General features: G+C 38.3%; 1 protein-coding gene and 1 long non-coding RNA gene across 2 annotated transcripts; one reads left to right on the top strand and one right to left on the bottom strand.

Annotated features, from left to right (window-relative positions):
• Window positions 1-243: 243 nt before the first annotated feature.
• LOC132099745 (uncharacterized) lies at window positions 244-5,285 on the bottom strand. The gene is made up of 2 exons (XM_059505774.1): window positions 5,187-5,285; window positions 244-2,126 (listed from the first exon to the last, which is right to left on the bottom strand). The coding sequence occupies exons 1-2, from the start codon at window positions 5,195-5,197 to the stop codon at window positions 536-538; spliced, it is 1,602 nt and encodes a 533-aa protein (XP_059361757.1). The 5' UTR covers window positions 5,198-5,285; the 3' UTR covers window positions 244-535.
• An 8,826-nt stretch (window positions 5,286-14,111) lies between these two features.
• Window positions 14,112-17,833, top strand: LOC132100210 (uncharacterized). The gene is made up of 3 exons (XR_009423097.1): window positions 14,112-14,264; window positions 17,477-17,518; window positions 17,786-17,833. It is a non-coding gene; the product is annotated as an uncharacterized LOC132100210 (long non-coding RNA).
• Window positions 17,834-19,545: the final 1,712 nt, after the last annotated feature.

The raw sequence follows: 19,545 nt of genomic DNA, 5'->3' as shown, positions 1-19,545 counted from the left end.
TGTATCTTAAAGGTGCACAGGAATATTTTTTTCTACATTGAGAAAAAAAAACAAAAAAAAAACAATGTACACTAAAAGAAATACATAGTATTCTGTTTAATAATTATGATTATGATGACATGAGATTAATTCAGTAATATTCAGAAAGCAGCTTTATTCTTAAAAACTAAAAATCTTCAAATGATGCAAAACAAATTTAGCAAATATTTATTTTCATTTTTAGTTAATAATTCAGTCTGGTGTTGTTGTTTGCACATGTGTATTAGTATTTAACATTTACCAATACAAAACATACATTCTTGTAAGTTTAGATGCTTTAATGTAGTTGTACTTTCTTACAACATCTACAATGTAAACTTTATTACATATTTACAGCTACAGAAATGTCAAATATCTATAAGTCTGTTATTTCATGAAGATATTTGTAAAGTTGTTACTTTTTTCCAGTTCAAGTCATTTATCATAACCATTTCTTAAAAATCTGAACAGTATAAAGAAAAACATAAGATATAAACATAAGTGTAATCACAAATGTTCATTGTCTACCATGGAAAAGTCTTGCTAGACCAGCTTTCAGATAACTTAGAGCGTCTTTATTAGCTTCATCATCTACAGCTTTTCTCCTCATTTCTTCAAGCTCCCTGACCCAGTCTTCTCTCTTAGCCTCCCTCACTCTGGGGATGAAGAAGTCCAGATGCTGAAGAGTGAAGGCAGAGTCTGGTTTTAATGCGATCTGAGACAGGTGCTTGATGGTCCTGTAAGCATTGAAGAGAATAATTGACTTTTGGGTTTCAATATCCTCTAAATCTTTGTCAACATTGTCCATTACAGTCAAAAACCTCTTGGTTTGTTCCTGGGCTTTTTCATATTTCCTTTTTATAGAGTCATATTGTACCATCGTGCTTGAGGTTCTGATGACGTATTTCTTGTTTTCTTTGACGTGTTTGCTGTGATGACACTTCCCTGTGCACACGGTGCAGTAGCCATCTTTCATGACTTCACATTTGCTGGGATTTGAACCCCACCAGCAGTCAAACTCATGACAGTTTTCTTCACAGACGGTGCAGGTCAACGCCTTCCTGTGCTTCCATGACCTGCTCTCAATGGGCACCTTCTCTTTGAAAGTCTTATCGATTTTAATGCTAAAGTTGTTGCACCCATCGATATTTTCCTTGTTTTGTCTCAATGCCTTTTGAATCTGAAGTTTTTCAGCCTTTTTTGATTCTTTCTCTTGAACTCGCAGCTGTAAGTTGCAGATGGATGCTTCAAATCGAATTCGCTCCATCAGAACATTTGAAGTCAACTCTAAGCTTCTTCGTTTTTTTTCATCCAGAGACTGAAGGAAATGCTTCATGCCATCAACACTGTCTTCCCAGGAGTCTCTTTGAGCGCGAACGTGACGTTCTTTAGTGTGACGGCCTTCAGCCTGCCGGTTGTTGAATAAGAAATAAACAGGTTGGCCGCTATTGTCTCGTCTGCAGGGGATTCTAGCTTTATTAATAGCACCAATGACATTTGTGGGTGGCAGACCATCAGAGTGTGTGATTAGGAACACAATGTTGTTCACAATGTCTTTACCAAACAAAGACAGAACTGAACTGAAAATGTAATGCTGTCTGTCTGAGAGACGATTCTTAGTCGCTTGAGTCACAAAACACACAGCATCGACTTCACGAACTCCATCATTGCTCTGAAACAGAGTTGCTAAATTCTCAGCAACTTCCAGATCTTTGTCCAGTCCTCTAGTGTCTCCGTAGCCTGGAGTATCAATAATGGTGAGTGATATGGGACTGTCTTCAGGAAAGACCTCATACATGGTGATTTCAGAGGTTTGTGATTCTGATTGATCTCTGGCTGCTTCTTCTGTAATTTCATACCACTTTTCTTCCTCAAAGTTGACTCCCAGTAAGTAGTTGACCATGGTGTTGATAAGAGTCGTCTTGCCGACGCCAGTCTCTCCCACCAGAAGAACAATTTTGTTTGGTTTACTGTCATCTTTTTTCCCAAAAGTCCATTTTCGGACTTTTCCGTCATCATCTAAAACTTTTTTAACTGTGTTTAGGCTAAATCGCTTTGGAGGACCCTGATCAATCAGAGTTGATCTGCATGGTTGAAGACTTGGCTGTCTGTAAGAAATAGAGGGAATTTTTTTTAGAATAACTGTAAAGCAGGAATGTATGACAAGAAATGCTATTCAATAAACAGACCTCGCAGATAAGAATTTATTTCTTTCCTGTCAGCTGTCTTTGGCAACATAGTAAATCTAGAGAAGCGTGTCGCAGACCACAGAATTGGGTTATGCACTGAAATTTGCTCGCAGACCCCCTTGTTTTAGAGGTGTTATTCAAACTTCAGTACAGGACAACAATGCAAAGTGTAATGTCTGCTCACCAACAAATATATAGTTAGGCTTTTCCAACCGCTACTTCCTCATTTCGAAGAAAGACGGTGGGCTCAGTCCCATCCTTGATCTCAGAAACCTGAACTGTGCCCTAATGAGACGCCTGTTCCCTTTTAGAGAGACCCTTGTGAAAATATACCCAGGGGAATTGATTTTATCAGTGGATCTGAAAGATGCTTACTTTCACATCCAGATAGTCCCACATCACAGACTGTTCTTGAGATTCGACTTACCAGTGGCTCATCAGCTGTAGCCCCTTGGAAAGCCTGTATCAGGCGTTTCATTGGGACAAATCTCAGAAAATATTCATGGAAAGTAGTCACAACAGATACTTCCAACTCAGGTTGAGGAGTGCTGTATGAGGACAGAATGGCATTCAGCTCCTGGCCCAGCCTGGTCTGAGATCATGGTGATTTTTCTGGCCCTAAAAACCTTCCTCCAGCCTTGAAGGGGCACCACGTCCTTGTCCGTTCGAACAACAAGACAGTGGCCACCTTTTCACATCATCAAGGCAGCTTAGATCACACTCGCTCTACAGGATGGTGAGACACCTCCTTCTATGGGCAAATTGCAATCTGTGTTCACTCTGCAGTTCACTTGCCGAGCAGACTGAACCATGGAGTGGCCATGCTGTCCCGAGGCATTGTATCTCTGGAAGAATGGAGATTACACCCCAATGATTAAGATTATTTGGGCAAACTTCGAGAGGCCAGAGTTGGACATTTTTGACTCAGAAGACAACTTTCATAAGAAACTTATTTTTCAAGCGAGTGGGATGCTCTGGATTGGCCTAGTGTCCACCTGTATGCCTTCCCTCCAATTGACCTGCTCCCTCAGGAGCAGTCAGGGAAGACAGGTGGCCTGCGCTGATTCAGCTGCTGTTGGAAGCCCCTTGGCCTATTCCACAGAGCTTGGACCTTCTCTCTCAAACTAAAGCCATGATCTGGCATCTCTGTCTTATGACCACTGTTGCTTAAGTCTGCCCTCCTTCTGACTCTAGAGTCAGTCAAGTGAGTGTGCAATCTATGAGCACTTTCAGTCAGCCTTCCTGCATTGAGTTTGAGCCCTAAAGACTGTAAAGTCGTCCTCAAACCAAAAGATTTCTACATGCCCAAGGTGCTCTCCATTCAGAGCTTAAGTCATCCTCTTTCTAGCTCTTCCTAACTCAGAAGATGAGCAGGGTCCCAAATCACTCTGCCCTGTTTGGTCTCTCCAGTGTATGTTGAGTACTCTGGCTCATTTCGGCACCCAGAGCAGCTCTTTCTATGCTTCGGAGGCCATTCTCAAGGGCTGCCAGTCAAAAAACATAAATGCTGAATAGCGGTTGCTAAACAGTGGGGAAAATATTTATTTGATCCCCTGCTGATTTTGCAAGTTTGCCAATTAACAAAGAAATTAAGGGTCTGTCTGTTTTATAGTAGGTTTATTTGAACAGATAGAGACAGAATATCAACCAAAAAACACATTATTTACAGGTTAGAAATTGATTTGTATTCTAGTGAGTGAAATAAGTATTTGATCCTCTACGAACCAGCTAGAACTCTGGCCCCAACAGATTGGTTATGCCCATGTGGAACACAGATTAGTCCTGCCATCCGCTCCATGCAAGATCTCCCCTCATGGAGTAAGGATGATCATGATAAAGGTAAGGGAAGGGATCAGCCCTGAACTACACACGAGGAGCTTGTTAATGATCTTAAGGCAGTTGGGACCACAGTCACCAAACAAAACATTGGTAACATGCTACACCGCAATGGACTGAAATCCTGCAGTGCCCACAAGGTCCCCCTGCTCAAGAAGGCACATGTACAGGCAAAGTTTTCTAATGAACATCTAAGTCTTTCAGAGAAGGCTTGGGAGAAAGTGCTGTGGTCAGATGAGAACAAAATGTAATTCTTTGGGATTAACTCGACTCTCCGTTTTTGGAGGGAGAGAAATGTTGACTATGACCCCAAGAACACCTTTCCTACGGTGAAGCATGGAGGTGGAAACATAATGCTTTGGGACTGTTTTTTCTGCTAAGGGTATAGGACGACTTCACCGCATTGAGGGGCAAATGTACGAGGCTATATATTGTAAGATTTTGGATGAGAACCTTTTCCCTCAGCCAGAACACTGAAGATGGATCATGGATGGGTCTTCCAGCATGACAATGACCCAAAACAGACCGCAAAGGCAACAAACGAGTGGCTAAAAAAGAAGCACATTAAGATCATGGAGTGGCCTTGCCAGTCTCCAGACCTCAATCCTATTTAAAAATCTGTGGAGGGAGCGGAAACCTTGAGTTGCCAAACGACAGCCAAGAAGTCTTAAGGATTTAAAGAGGTGTTTACAAACCTGGTGACCAACTACAAAAAAAGAGTCTTACGGGAGAGACAGATTTTGAAAGGGAATGCTGATATGATAAACATTTAACCCTGTGTTCTGTTGACTCATTTTAATATACTTTAATATGTTTATTTTTATTTTGGGACAGTGGGAAATAAATAATTTCTACAGTTTAAAATATTTAATTGGAACAACAACAGTGGTAACCTTAGAATTCACAGCTTTTTATTTAATGAGTGATACAATCAGTGGCACAAGAGTAGTATTACACAGCTAATATGTCAAAGCATGTGTTTCTATTCATCGCAGTAAATAAAATAATATTCCTTCAGTTGATCTTTGTCAAGTTTGCCTTTGACAGAGCACCTGACAGTTTCAGTATCTGATAGACAGCATTTTAGATCACATGTTATGTTTTATTTACCCTCCTGTTCAAAGCACATGAATTTCATCTTACCTGGAATTCATGATGATCGTTGGATTAAATGTTTTCACTTCACAGAAATTCACTCTGCAGGCTGTGTACAGCAAAACAATTCATTACTTTCTTCAGTAATACAATGTTTTGAAATTGGAAAATTACTTTATTATGTATTACAATATTGAAATGTTAAAGCTTTCATTTGATTTATATTATTCCATCAAAAAAAAAAAAAAAAGAGAGACACAATTGTACTAATAAACATAATATAAACAAATATTTTCTTACACGCCAGCCTCCGCATCAGACGTCTTGCTCAAATGTCAGCATTAGTGGAAATACTGGTTCACTTAACAAGCCGAACTATCTGAAGTCCCTCCCAAAGAAACTGTGCATGCATCCTTTTTTTTTTTAATGTTCGGCAACTGAACTTTTCATTGCATTAAAGCAAGAACTATCATAAATTTGTAATTTGAAATCTATATAGTGGCTGTAGTTTACATTTGTTATTGGACTTCTGTTTTTAAATAGTGGACTCATGACAGACATGCTCACTCTGAACTGTCAATGAAGAGCTATGCTTGAGGATTCTTTTTTTTTTTTATAAGAAAATACGAGTGTCCAGGTTTGGAGTAACATAAGGGTCAATAATAGTTAGTTGTAGTTATGATAGCAGTTATACATTCATCTGTGATCGTCAGGATGATGGCAGATAGTTTTAGTTGAATAGAACTTCCTCGGAGTGTATGACACCATATATATAAAAAAAAAATGTAATAAAAAAATCAGGTCAAGAACCTGTAACTTTCTGACTCTGAAATAACTAGTTGTGTAACAACTTTCTAGATGGAAGCTGAAAAATGCAACTGGACGAGTGACATTAAATATCTGAGAGTTTCGTAAACACAGTTGAATAAGACTTCCTTTGAGTGTATGTTACCATAAAAAAGCTGTCAAGACCATCAGGGGAAATTAACTGCGTGCAGCATGCAGCAGGTTTATTCTAAATAAAGACATCTTGTAGGGGGTACCTGTGACTTTCTGACGCTGAAATAACTACAGTCGTAGCCAAAAGTTTTGAGAATTACATAAATATTGGAAATTGGAAAAGTTGATGCTTAAGTTTTTATAATAGCAATTTGCATACAGAATGTTATGAAGAGTGATCAGATGAATTGCATAGTCCTTCTTTGCCATGAAAATTAACTTAATACCAAAAAAACCTTTCCACTGCATTTCATTGCTGTCATTAAAGGACCTGCTGAGATCATTTCAGTAATTGTCTTGTTAACTCAGGTGAGAATGTTGACGAGCACAAGGCTGGAGATCATTATGTCAGGCTGATTGGGTTAGAATGGCAGACTTGACATGTTAAAAGGAGGGTGATGCTTGAAATCATTGTTCTTCCATTGTTAACCATGGTGACCTGCAAAGAAACGCGTGCAGACATCATTGCGTTGCATAAAAATAGCTTCACAGGCAAGGATATTGTGGCTACTAAGATTGCACCTAAATCAACAATTTATAGGATCATCAAGAACTTCAAGGAAAGAGGTTCAATTCTTGTAAAGAATGCTTCAGGGCGTCCAAGAAAGTCCAGCAAGCGCCAGGATGGTCTCCTAAAGAGGATTCAGCTGCGGGATCGGAGTGCCACCAGTGCAGAGCTTGCTCAGGAATGGCAGCAGGCAGGTGTGAACACATCTGCACGCACAGTGAGGACAAGACTTCTGGAAGATGGCCTGGTGTCAAGAAGGGCAGCAAAGAAGCCACATCTCTCAAAAAAAAAACATCAGGGACAGATTGATCTTCTGCAGAAAGTATAGTGAATGGACTGCTGAGGACTGAGGCAAAGTCATATTCTCCGATGAAGCCCCTTTCCGATTGTTTGGCGCATCTGGAAAAAGGCTTGTCCGGAGAAGAAAAGGTGAGCGCTACCATCAGTCCTGTGTCATGCCAACAGTAAAGCATCCTGACACCATTCATGTGTGGGGTTGCTTCTCATCCAAGGGAGTGGGCTCACTCACAATTCTGCCCAAAAACACAGCCATGAATAAAGAATGGTACCAAAACACCCTCCAATAGCAACTTCTCCCAACAATCCAACAACAGTTTGGTGAAGAACAATGCATTTTCCAGCACGATGGAGCACCGTGCCATAAGGCAAAAGTGATAACTAAGTGGCTTTGGGACCAGAATGTTGAAATTTTGGGTCCATGGCCTGGAAACTCTTAATCCCATTGAGAACTTGTGGTCAATCCTCAAGAGGCGGGTGGACAAACAAAAACCCACTAATTCTGACAAACTCCAAGAAGTGATTATGAAAGAATGGGTTGCTATCAGTCAGGATTTGGCCCAGAAGTTGATTGAGAGCATGCCCAGTCGAATTGCAGAGGTCCTGAAAAAGAAGGGCCAACACTGCAAATACTGACTCTTTGCATAAATGTCATGTAATTGTTGATAAAAGCCTTTGAAACGTATGAAGTGCCTGTAATTATATTTCAGTACATCACAGAAACAATTGAAACAAAGATCTAAAACCAGTTTAGCAGCAAACTTTTTGAAAACTAATATTTATGTAATTCTCAAAACTTTTGGCCACGACTGTAGTTGTGTAACCCATTTCTAGATTGAAGCTGAAAAAATGCAACTGGATGAGTGACATCAAGGTGTGCACTGTGCTGCTTACAAGAAAACATTCTGACTCTCAATTCTTTTTCCTCTGGGTTTTTTTGAGCTGTCTGTCCATGTTTTGGGGTAAGTTCCACTTTGACAAAGATTTCCTCCTGAAAGACCCTGAGGCATCAGTCCAAAGGATGCCATTATTTATTTATTTTAGCAGATATTCTTTTAAAATATGTGACCTGTCTGTTTTTTGCTAGTGCCTGGAGGAACATGGATACTGAGTCCAGGAAGTAAACCTAGTTAGATATTTTTAGAGTAAACTAGTTACACAAGATTCTTTCAGAAAACCCCAATGTGTCATCAGTGAAGACATGCACTGGTTGTTAGAGGAACCCGCCTAAAATATTCAAGAGGAAATAAGTCTGTGTATATGATGGTTATGAATGTTTGCCTGCAGCGAAGTACGTACCACCATCTGAACTATGCTGGAAAAATGTTGTTCTTTTTTTTGTTGTTGTTATAAAAAGAGATTACTGAAATACAGTCCATTTTACAAGAAAATGCTATTTCAGTCGTTCTACTTAATGTCATGTTAACTTCAATGTGTCGCTTGCCATTTCTTTGTAGTTTGCAATTTACTTGCAAACACTGAGTAAAAAAAATATTCACCACCAAATATATTATTCTTTTTGTGCTAAACATAACAGAAATCTGATAATTACAAAATAAATATTTTCAAGTAATGTAGTGTTTTATATAAAGCTCACAAAATCCAGCTGTTTCTTGCTTCATAGCTCCATCTGCTGAACGTGAGATGGAAATGTCTCCCAAGCCATAAAAGAGACTGTGGAGTTTATCTCATACAGCGTTCATTTCAAAACGAATTTAAAACTATACATTTAAATGATTGCCTAAACCTTTAGCAGTCACCAAATGTTTGTAAATTTCGAATCATAGGACGACAGGTTTGGACAGTTGATGTGATTTGTGATTTGGAACTTCAAATACTTATGTTTGCTTTCATAGGTGCAATTCTGCCAATGATGAATGAATAAATACTCATGATTGTTACTTAGATAGGAGTTTTAATGGGAATGAGAAGGTGTGATGTTGATAGAATCAGATGCATTAATATCTACACTACTGCATTTGAACAGTTTTATGATATGGACTGTCTTATTGTGTGCATTGCACATCTTTTTTCGTCCCCAATCTGAATACTTTTGCGGTGTTCTTGACTCAGTTGATTCAACTCAGTGAATCATCTCTGTTAAACAGTTTTAGTAAGAGAATTCAATTCACATTGACTCAGCTGAAGGAGTTGATCCGGATTCATTCAAATCCTCGTGTTGTTCTCAGGACGCAAATGTCTGAGAATGGACACTTTGAGACTCTGGACCCTTCATGCAAACGACAGATCAGAGCATGAAAATGAGCTCATCCAGATGGTGATTGTGATGTTCTCATTCAGGTATTAGGCAAGAATCAGACGTATTCACTCAGTATGCTTTACTGAGACAACATATAAGACAGTTCTTACACAGACAGCCATCATGTTTTTACAATATAAGACGGCCGGAGTACCACTGTGCGTCAATGTCGTAAAACATCACTGTCGTTAACTTCATACTGCATATCCTAAACACCACAGTGATAACAACCATGCATTTTGCATTTGTCTGTAACACTTTATAATAAATTTAAAATGAGATCATGTGCTAGTTGATGTTTACTAATTAAACTCATTAAACATTACCTAATGATTAACAGAAATATGTGAAATATGTGCTTCAAATGAGTAATTAATCCAATTTATGAACTGAATTATGTCTTTTGCTTCATTTTTTAATCTGATTTGCATTTGTAAGCATCGCTCAAGTTCATGCGTTTGGCAGATACTTTTCTCCACAGTGAGTTGTATTGCATCGAAGGTTTATATTTGATCAGTTTGTGCATCATTCTCTACAGTTTGAGTCTGTGCATATGATTGCACTCAAACTTCACTGAATGAATGGCTAAATGAATGACTTCTGACTCAGAATTGCAAGAAAAAAGTGAGAACTATGACTATAACAAAAAAAAAACTGAATTTGGAGATAATTGCTGGACAAAAGTCAGATTTCTGATATATGCTATGAATTGAGAATTCTGAGGATTTTTTTTTTTATATTCTAAGCAATAAACTAGAATTCTGGGAGAAAAACAAAACTCAGAATTCGGAGATATGAACTCAAACTCAGGAAAAAAGTCAGAATTCTGAGATATGATATAAATTGAGAATTTGAAGGGAGAAAAATTTAAATATTCTAAAAAATAAACTAGAATTCTGGGAGAGAAAAAAACCCTCAGAATTCTGAGATTTGAACTCAAAATTCAGAGAAGTCAGAATTCTGAAAATTAAAATAGAATTGCAAGACAAAAATCAGAACTCTGAGATACAAATTGAGAACTCTAAAAAAAAAACGATATTCTGAGAAATAAATTTGAATTTTGAGAGAGAAAAATAACTCAGAATTCAGAAAAAAACAGAATTCTGAAATATGATATACATTGAGAATTCTGAGAGAAAAAAAAGCAACATTTCTGATATATAACTAGAATTCTGAGGTTATAAAAAATCTCAACTAGATTTTTATTTGTCATCTCATGGCAGCAACAATCTTTCAGGCAAAAAAATTACAAAAAAATTAAATAAACCTTTAATAATGTTTTTCTGTAAAAAAAAAAAAAAAAAACCTTTTTGGTGCATTACTAATTCTTACACACATGATATGAAACTGACTGTCATGTCCTGATTGTATGAGCAGTTCAAACACTACACTAAATCCTTCCAGGAAAGAGTCTTGCGAGCTCTGACGTGGCGTGATGCTCAGCTGTACTGCAGGAGAAAGCAGGTGGATCTGGCCATCATTAGTGACGGCTCTGAGAACAGCGCTCTGCTTCAGCTCTCGAGGCCTGGATCGGCTTGTCCAAGAACCTGTGGCTGTGGTCGAACCAGAGCAAAGTCTCCTGGACGTCTGTCAAATGGGCCGAAGGACAGCCGGATAATGCTGAGGGAAACGAAAAGTGTGGCTTTGTCCGTGAGACTGGACTGATCGGAGACGAAGATTGCTCACATCAGTTACCTTTCTTCTGCAGTGAGTTTAAGTTCTGCTTTAACTCTTAAAGAACCAGTCCAGATGACCTTATACAGAAAAGAAAAAGAAATTCATCTGAAGCTGCAGAGATTTTCCAGATTTAACCTGAGATAATGCAAATGTCCAAGTTTTATTTAACACATCTACACATTTCAAAATATATATATATCCATATCCGTAAAATACTGTATTCTGTAAAGCCATCATTTTAAAGTCAGTAGATTACTATTGAAAGCATGACAATTCATAGTCAAGAACATGCTCTTTTTTACAGTGTAAGCTAGTATGACAACAAATCAACTGTTCTCCTGGGTGTTGTTGTCAGAGTGTGTTTTCTGGTGTTTCTGTAAGCCAAACGAGTGAACATACAGCTCCTGAGACTGACACTGAATCTGCAGTGAAGGAGACCATAGAGGAGAAGGTGAGATGAACATTTAACTGCTGCATGTACAGTATCTGAACGATGACAGATGGATGACAGATGAATTCTGCTCTCCAGATGGATCAGATCCTCTCAGATCAGCAGACCAGTGAGACACGGAGAGTCCAGATCTTCATGCAGCGGCGGGAACCACATGTGGACACTGATGCACTGCTGGGCTTTTAGGATTTCTGATGGGTTTATTAGCTTAAAGAGTCTTTATAGCTATTTTTAAGAATGGGCATTTCTAGTCATGCCATACTATAAATAAAAATAAATAAATTGTTAGTCATTTTAAATTTAAGATCTAATTTAAAAATACAAGAATGAAACATATGTGAAATATACTGATTGCACCCGTGTCTAATTTTAGCTATGTGCTTTTACAATAGCACTGCATTCCACATTAGCTTACTGCTCATCTTACTATGAATTTTTATTTAATCCCAATTTTTTCCCAGACATGAAAATATCCAAATGATGTGTCATTAGTAGCCCTTTGAAATAATCAATATATATATATATTTTTTTTTTATTATTTTGGAAAAGTGTGTGAAATAATGTGTTTCATGTTCGGTCACAGTTGTGATAATTTGTGTACTGAAATAACATATTTCTGCAGTCATAAAAATGGTCTTAACCCAGCTATTTTAAACAGTTTGATCACATTCTAGGGTTACTACTATGCATAAAAACCTATGCAACATTGATAGTAATGATTTTTTTCAAAATGTTTACTTTTCTTGTAAAATATAACATATTATTTTATATTAATGCTTAGAGTATTACAACATCATTATTGTAATTTTTTTTGGAACATTAGATTTTTTCATTTAATGCAATGTTTTTGTCACGGAAACATTCTATTGTCATTTTCACTAGCAACTGCAACTGGATTTGTATTGAATATTTAAGTTCACTGTTACCCCACCGGTCACTATTGTGCCCATCAACACGTTTACTCATTCTATGCCCACACTCAACAAAACTGCACATATTTAATTGAGACCCTTTATTTTTCCCATATTTGCAGGAAGTAGCCTACACTAAAACATCAGTCAGTAAGGTTTTTAGAGCTTTATAAATGAAAACCTTTTTAAGGTACTGCTTAGCTAGAGAGACACTGTTCAAGTAGAGTAATACTGCTGGAACTTCATGTGATAATGTCTTTGTATTAGTTCTAAATCTTTTTTTTTTTTTTTTTAAGAAATGTCTTTTGGAAAGCACTGTCAGAATCTGGCTCTTCTGAAGGGCCTTGATAACCATCAGAACTGTTTAGACAGTAGTTTAGACAGTAGAAAGTGATTGATTACTGCCCTCCTATGGTTAGACACAGAAAGTGGCTAAATCATGTTGGTTAAAACAAAACAAAGAAAAACTGCATTAGAAATATGACCAGGCAAATTCCCCGCGCCGCACGCGCTTCTTCACTATTGAATAACCAATGAGTCAATGAGAGAGTGAATTAATGCTGAGATCAGATGACATTAAATAATAACTTTCTGATGTGTGTGTGGCTCGTGATGTTGAATATAGAAATGCCAAAAAAGGTTCTGAGTTTGTATAAAATGTGTTTATTCCCAAATTGTGACTGTCAAACTGAAATCTCCTATTCAGACTGTAGATCCTGGTATAATAAAGAGAATATTATATTTAGTTTGTCTGATGGGTAAATATCACCAGGCAAGGTGCTTTACCTTCAAACCCAGTCCGAGGAGGTTTGCTCTGGTTTTAGACAGGAGCCTGTTCTTCTCATGTCACCTGTTGTTGATGATTAGTTGAGTTAGGAGATCATTGCGTGTTTTAAAAGGGGTTATGTATAGATGCACGGAAACTGGCTGGACGGAAAGACAGCACAATGACAGCATGTTATTAAAAGACACCTGACGAAAAACCTGACACATTTCTGCACTTTGATAAAGAAACAGCCAAGAGAACAAAACCACATAAAAGTTATAACAGATTTTTTTTAAGCTGCATTTTTATTTCAAAGTGGTAATTAGCATATTTCAAATTAAATTTTATATTTGAACAGATTTGTTACGTGACATTATTCTCTGCATCTCCTGCGCTCCATCAAGCCACGCCCACAACAGACGTCACCACACGACTATACACTACATTATCTGTGGCCCTGGCATCAATTGTTTCACTTTACATATTCTTATGAATGTTTATTTGTTTTTATACTTGTTGTGAGTTGTATATGACTGTACAAAGCTTGGAATAATTTTTGCATTGAAAAAAAAAAGAAGATGAATAAATCTTTGAGTAAAACTGGCTGTGTCCATAGTGTGAAAGACTACACAAACTGATTAATGATTTTTTTAATAACGATTATTATTTTAAATTACTGTCCCTGGATTAGTAGGATACTCTAGTAATAAAGTAGTGGTGGTAGCAGTGCGATTTTAAATATCAATTATATGCGCAAAAAGATACGATCTAATTCTGTTTACATGAAATAAACCTGCTCCCGAGTTTACGGACCTGATGCTATGACAGCAGCTCCGGGATGAGCTTCGAAGAACCAACCAACCGATCCAGGATCAAGCCAACAATCACATCCAGATGAGTGAGTTAGTGAGGAACGAGGAACGGGCCCCAGGTCTCTTTAATACGCGAGCTGTTGCATTAGTTGAAATCTTTATGGAGAATTTAATGTCGGGGTCGGGTTTAATTGAGTCTGTCAGGATGACACGTGACGCACCTGAGCTCGACAGGACAGGTAGGTTCACATAGTTTGGCTCGAGAGAGTGTTGAAAGAGGCGCGATCGAGACGCACTGTTACACTGTTACTGCTGCGCGACTGCAGACGGCTCGATGCGCTTATTTAGCGACCTTTTTATTTCTTTGAAATAACAAGATTGGTGAGTGCTTTATTTCTTCCACACGTTTCCTGTAAGCCTCTCTGGGAACTCCACAGCCGAAATGGTAAGTTTGATTTATTTCATATGCTTCAAACAGGCGATAATTAATTAAATAGTGAGCTGCGCAATAAAGTGTTAGGCTACTGCTGAACAGAACAACCGCGCGCGTTTCTTTTATTCACAACTTCAATATTAGCTGATACTGCTGCAGATGCTGAAGACGGTGTCAATACTGGGTTGATGCTGTTTAATGATTCAATTCAAGCTTGCTTTACACGATACGAATCGTTGCAAAGCAACTTCACAGAAAACGAAGTTTCTTTACAATATTAACTAATGCATCTGAGTATTTTTTTTTCACGCGCTCGAGTGCCATTAAAATAATTATCAGACTTTATCGAGGCTAAATGTAGCTACACATCATCTATGGTGTCTCGTGCACATGTGTGGGCTTGTGTGTGTCATCGGTGACTTCACGCTTTTTGACTTTCTATGCGGCGTCATGCTCGCATTGCTGAAATACGACTGCTTTTGCAACCTTTGATGAGCAAGTGATAAGCACCATTTAAAGTCCAGACACCACCCTAACCCTCCTAGATGAATAGAGTAACACAGATTGAACTATAGAGATCACTCGCCACTTCACTGACTGCTTTCAAATGCATTGTATAGTGGTGTTTTAGGAATACAATATAGGGATGCAATGAACTGATCCGATACTGAAAATTGCCGATATGCCGATACCGATACAATCTGATACCAGCAGTTTTTTTTAAATCAATGTATAATTTTTCTACTTCTCTGTGTTGCCCTGATCAGCACTCTTTTGTGTTAATCTAAATCTACTACTTTTACACAACTTAATTTGAATGAAAAATAAGAAATAAAATATATATATAATCATAATCTATGACAAAAATACTATTATAAACTAGGTTTGTGAATTATTCAGCAGCAAAATATACTCTAGATTCTAGTGCACAATCATTTTATAAAATCTTGTGAAATATTTTATTTACAAATAAAAGGGAATAAGTCTCAAATCTGGTAAAACGTTACACATTGCTCTTTGTATTGTTGTAAAATACATTCAAGAAAAAAAAAACAAGTATATACATCTATGTAGAAATTTAATAGATGTTTCCTCTAAATGTGTAGCACAGTAATAAAGGCATCAACATGTGACAGACAGGACAGAACAACAAAGACTATTAATACTCTTTGATTGCGCAGAAAAGTATTATAATACTACTGTTTCAGTAAATTAATTTCTCAGAGATATTGGTTTATTTTGACTCAGAGAGTATTGGCCATGTTAAAAAATAAATAATTTGTGGATTAATGCTTTCTGGAGACGCGAACCGGTTCAAACGATTCAGTCCTATTTGGTGAACTGGTTCAACCGGTTCACTAAGAAGAACCGGTTTAATCAAGCGATTCATTTGTGAACCTGACATCACTAGTGCAAAGGGAAGAAATATTGATGCGTATTGTATTAAATCTGTTTAAACACAGTTTGATTGCTGAATGGAGGATGACAGACAGCTGCAGAAGAGAGAAGAGTTGAAGTGAACTTGAGATGTAATGTTTGTGTGCCTTTCGTGGGACTCAACAATAACACAGAATAGTACAGTATACGCACAATATCAGATTTGGCACAAACACAAAAAATGGCAGCATCTGAGCCGATACCGACCGGATCGATGCATCTCTACATATCTATAATCAGGCTGAATGATGTCACGGTACCAAAATTTCAGTATTCGGTACCGATACCAGTGAAAATCCACGGTTCTCTGTACCAATTTCGGTACCAAAGCAAAACACAAAAATATGCTAATTAAAAAAAAAAACTTTTTAGCCCTAAAAATAAAACCAATGCCATTCTTTATACTTATTTACAATTGTGTTTAAAGTTTTTCTACAAGTTATATAATTATGAAAAACAGTAAACAAGTTTCACCCAAATTTAATTTGTCTTTTAATTTATGAAATTTAAACATTTTATTTCTGGTAAATAAAGGTGATTTTCTATTAAAATTAAAACATGTAAGAAATAATGTGATTTATTCCTTTAAAAAATAAAGTTTTATAAATATTTTCAACAGTAGTAGCAGTATCACATACATTTTACTAAATAATAGTAATATTTCTAGCACAATGCCTTTATGTAAAAATTAACTTTTAGGCCTAATGAATGCATATTTGTCATTTTAACTGAACTTAAAACTGGTGGTGATGCTTAAGATATTTTTGGTCATTGATGGTTTCTGTAAAAACAATAGTAATAGATCATATTAATTATTATTCATATTAATTATTATTAAAAGATAATACTACTACTAATTCTACTATCATACTAATGTATATCCAATGCACTATGAATTGATGAGCTGCTGGGTTCATGAATATTAATCACGTTGTCTGCGTTCGGTCAAACTGATTTGCTGAAATCAAAACAGGGACGGTAAGAGATCAGCGCCAGCCAATGAAATTGCCATTTGTGCATTAGCTCCGCCCACTACCGGAGAAACCGGTCTGTCTTCTGCTTGTTCAAAAATGAATATGAATAATTCTAAATGAACTCCATTACAGGAAAAGACAATAAAAAATAGTTTACATATAGCGTGTCGATTCAGCGTGGGAAGACTCTCGCTCTCTCTCTCTTTTGCATGTGTGAGAAACTGAAAAGATCGCTTGATGGAGAGAGAACTCTGAAGCTCAGATGCTGAAATTAATGCAAGCGTCATGCGCTTCAGTCTATGTAGTAAACAAACCCGCACGAGACGCGCAGAACACGGATTCATATTTCAAACAACATTTGCGGCTTAACATTTACAGATACTGGTCCATCTGGAGATTTGATTTGATTAATTTATGCTGACTTTGACAAATTCTATGACTGTCCATATTAAAATGTAAGTTTCATTTTCATGACTGGATTTTGAGATTCCGTCCTCGTTTTTGCTTCACGGAAATCATAGCGCTGAACCGGGTTTGAACGGGACCTCGGTACTACCGGTACTTAAAGAAACCTGGTACCGTCACGTCACATTTAAAATTTTTTAGTACCGACTTGGTACCGAAGTACCGTGTCTATTGACAACACTAGAACAAACCCTTCTATAAAAATCATTAAAACCTGTTCCTTTTTTCATGTAAATGCTGGCCAAGCAGAGAAATAAATGGCCTTAATAGCATTGCAATTGAAATGTGAATAGATAAAGTGCAAAAAAATCGTTCTGGCCATTATTTAACCGTATGTGTTTTTCACAGGATGGAGATTCACTGTTTGGTGTCTCAGGTCTGATTATGGAGGTGAGGCTCTGATTAACTCGATCTGGATGATGTGATTCTTATTAATTTCATAAGAAGTAACTTCACTCTAACTGAATATCAAGCCTGTCCAGCTTCCCTTCTTTAGATGAGGATCATTACAGAACATAACACTGGAGGGTTGTAGATGCAAGAAAGAAAGACATGATATAGAAATAATCACTAAAATGTAGAAAGAGGAACCTGTGTATGTGTCTTTGCTCTTTTGATCCAGTCTAAACTCTTTAATCTTGATCTGCTCTGTGCTAGAATGGCATCAGCAGCGTCTCCTGGAACCCTTTCTGTTCAAACCCACAGGTATGCATTAATGACCAGAAACACTGTAACAAATTAATACTTTTAGTAATAAAAGATGCATTCACTTGATCAAAAGTGACAGTACAGACGTTTATAATGTTACAGAAGATATCAGTTTTAAAAAACGTTGTTCTTTTAATAAAATACTTTGACTCTCAGAGTCCATCAGATCGAGATGCTGTCGACACAGTCAGAGAAAATCATTCTGATCAGGTGAGCTGGAAATAAAACCGGATGAAGCTTTACATTGCAGCTAACAGTTCAGTTTAATTTCAGATCTGTCAGCAAGTCAGTCGACGCTCACACAGCACTGAGATCTTTACCCGCTCTGGTCAATCTGCTTGTGTTTGCAGGACTATGATGTGAAAACGGAGAACAGTGTGTTACCAAACACGACGAGTTTAACCAAAAGCAGCCGCATTCATCAGACGGCTGAGTTTTCAGATGATCCTTTTCCAGCTCCAGACTGGGTTTTGTTTCCTCCGCCTGATTTTTATAAAGACGACACAGCGGAAGGCACACGGAGTGAAGAAATAGACATTTTCCAGCCTTTCAAAGAGAAGGGAGACACTGATGTCAATCAGAACGCAGAATCCTGGCCTGCGTCCAATCAGAACGCAGAATCCTGGCCTGCGTCCAATCAGAACGCAGAATCCTGGCCTGCATCCAATCAGAACGCAGAATCCTGGCCTGCGTCCAATCAGAACGCAGAATCCTGGCCTGCGTCCAATCAGAACGCAGAATCCTGGCCTGCGTCCAATCAGAACGCAGAATCCTGGCCTGCGTCCAATCAGAACGCAGAATCCTGTCCTGGGTCCAATCAGAACGCAGAATTCTGGCCTGCGTCCAATCAGAACGCAGAATCCTGGCCTGCGTCCAATCAGAACGCAGAATCCTGGCCTGCGTCCAATCAGAACGCAGAATCCTGGCCTGCGTCCAATCAGAACGCAGAATCCTGTCCTGGGTCCAATCAGAACGCAGAATTCTGGCCTGCGTCCAATCAGAACGCAGAATTCTGGCCTGCGTCCAATCAGAACGCAGAATCCTGGCCTGCGTCCAATCAGAACGCAGAATCCTGGCCTGCGTCCAATCAGAACGCAGAATCCTGGCCTGCGTCCATTCAGAACGCAGAATCCTGGCCTGCGTCCAATCAGAGCGATCCCCTCCTGGAATACATCCTCTCCAGAGGGAAGACCTTCCCAGCTTCATCATCTGAAGCATCCAGCGTTTATCAAGAAGCCTCCACTAAAGCGGACGGGTTCCTCAAGGCTCCTTCAGTGTCCTCCTCGCCGTTCGTTTCTAACACCAGCGATATCTTCAAGACATCCTCGTCCAGCGCAGGATGGGAAGTCTCTGACATCCAGGCGTTGGATCCTCTGTTTGCCCCTCAGACTGAAGTTGGTTCCTCTCAGAAGAGCGCTGAGGATCTGCTGTTCTCCCGTCAGGATGAGGCTGGAGCGTCTCGTGGTGCTTTGCCAGACGGAGCCCTTCAGAAGACACCAGCTTTAGCATCATCTTCCACAAGCATCTCAAATAGAGATCTGGTGAGAAACAGACGAGTATAACATCAGAGTTTTGTGGCTTCTTGTCAATATCTGTTCATTTTCAGCCCATCTGGATTCTAGCGGGACTCTAAAAGCTTTTATGCTCAGATCAGTCTTATTTTAGTATATTTGAGAAACCATTAGGGTGAATTTAGGTATAATTTTTAA

The sequence above is a fragment of the Carassius carassius genome, chromosome 2, assembly GCF_963082965.1.
Source record: "Carassius carassius chromosome 2, fCarCar2.1, whole genome shotgun sequence".
Taxonomy (NCBI): domain Eukaryota; kingdom Metazoa; phylum Chordata; class Actinopteri; order Cypriniformes; family Cyprinidae; genus Carassius; species Carassius carassius.
The sequence above is the reverse complement of the archived record's forward strand: the minus strand, read 5'-3'. Positions and strand labels throughout refer to the sequence as shown.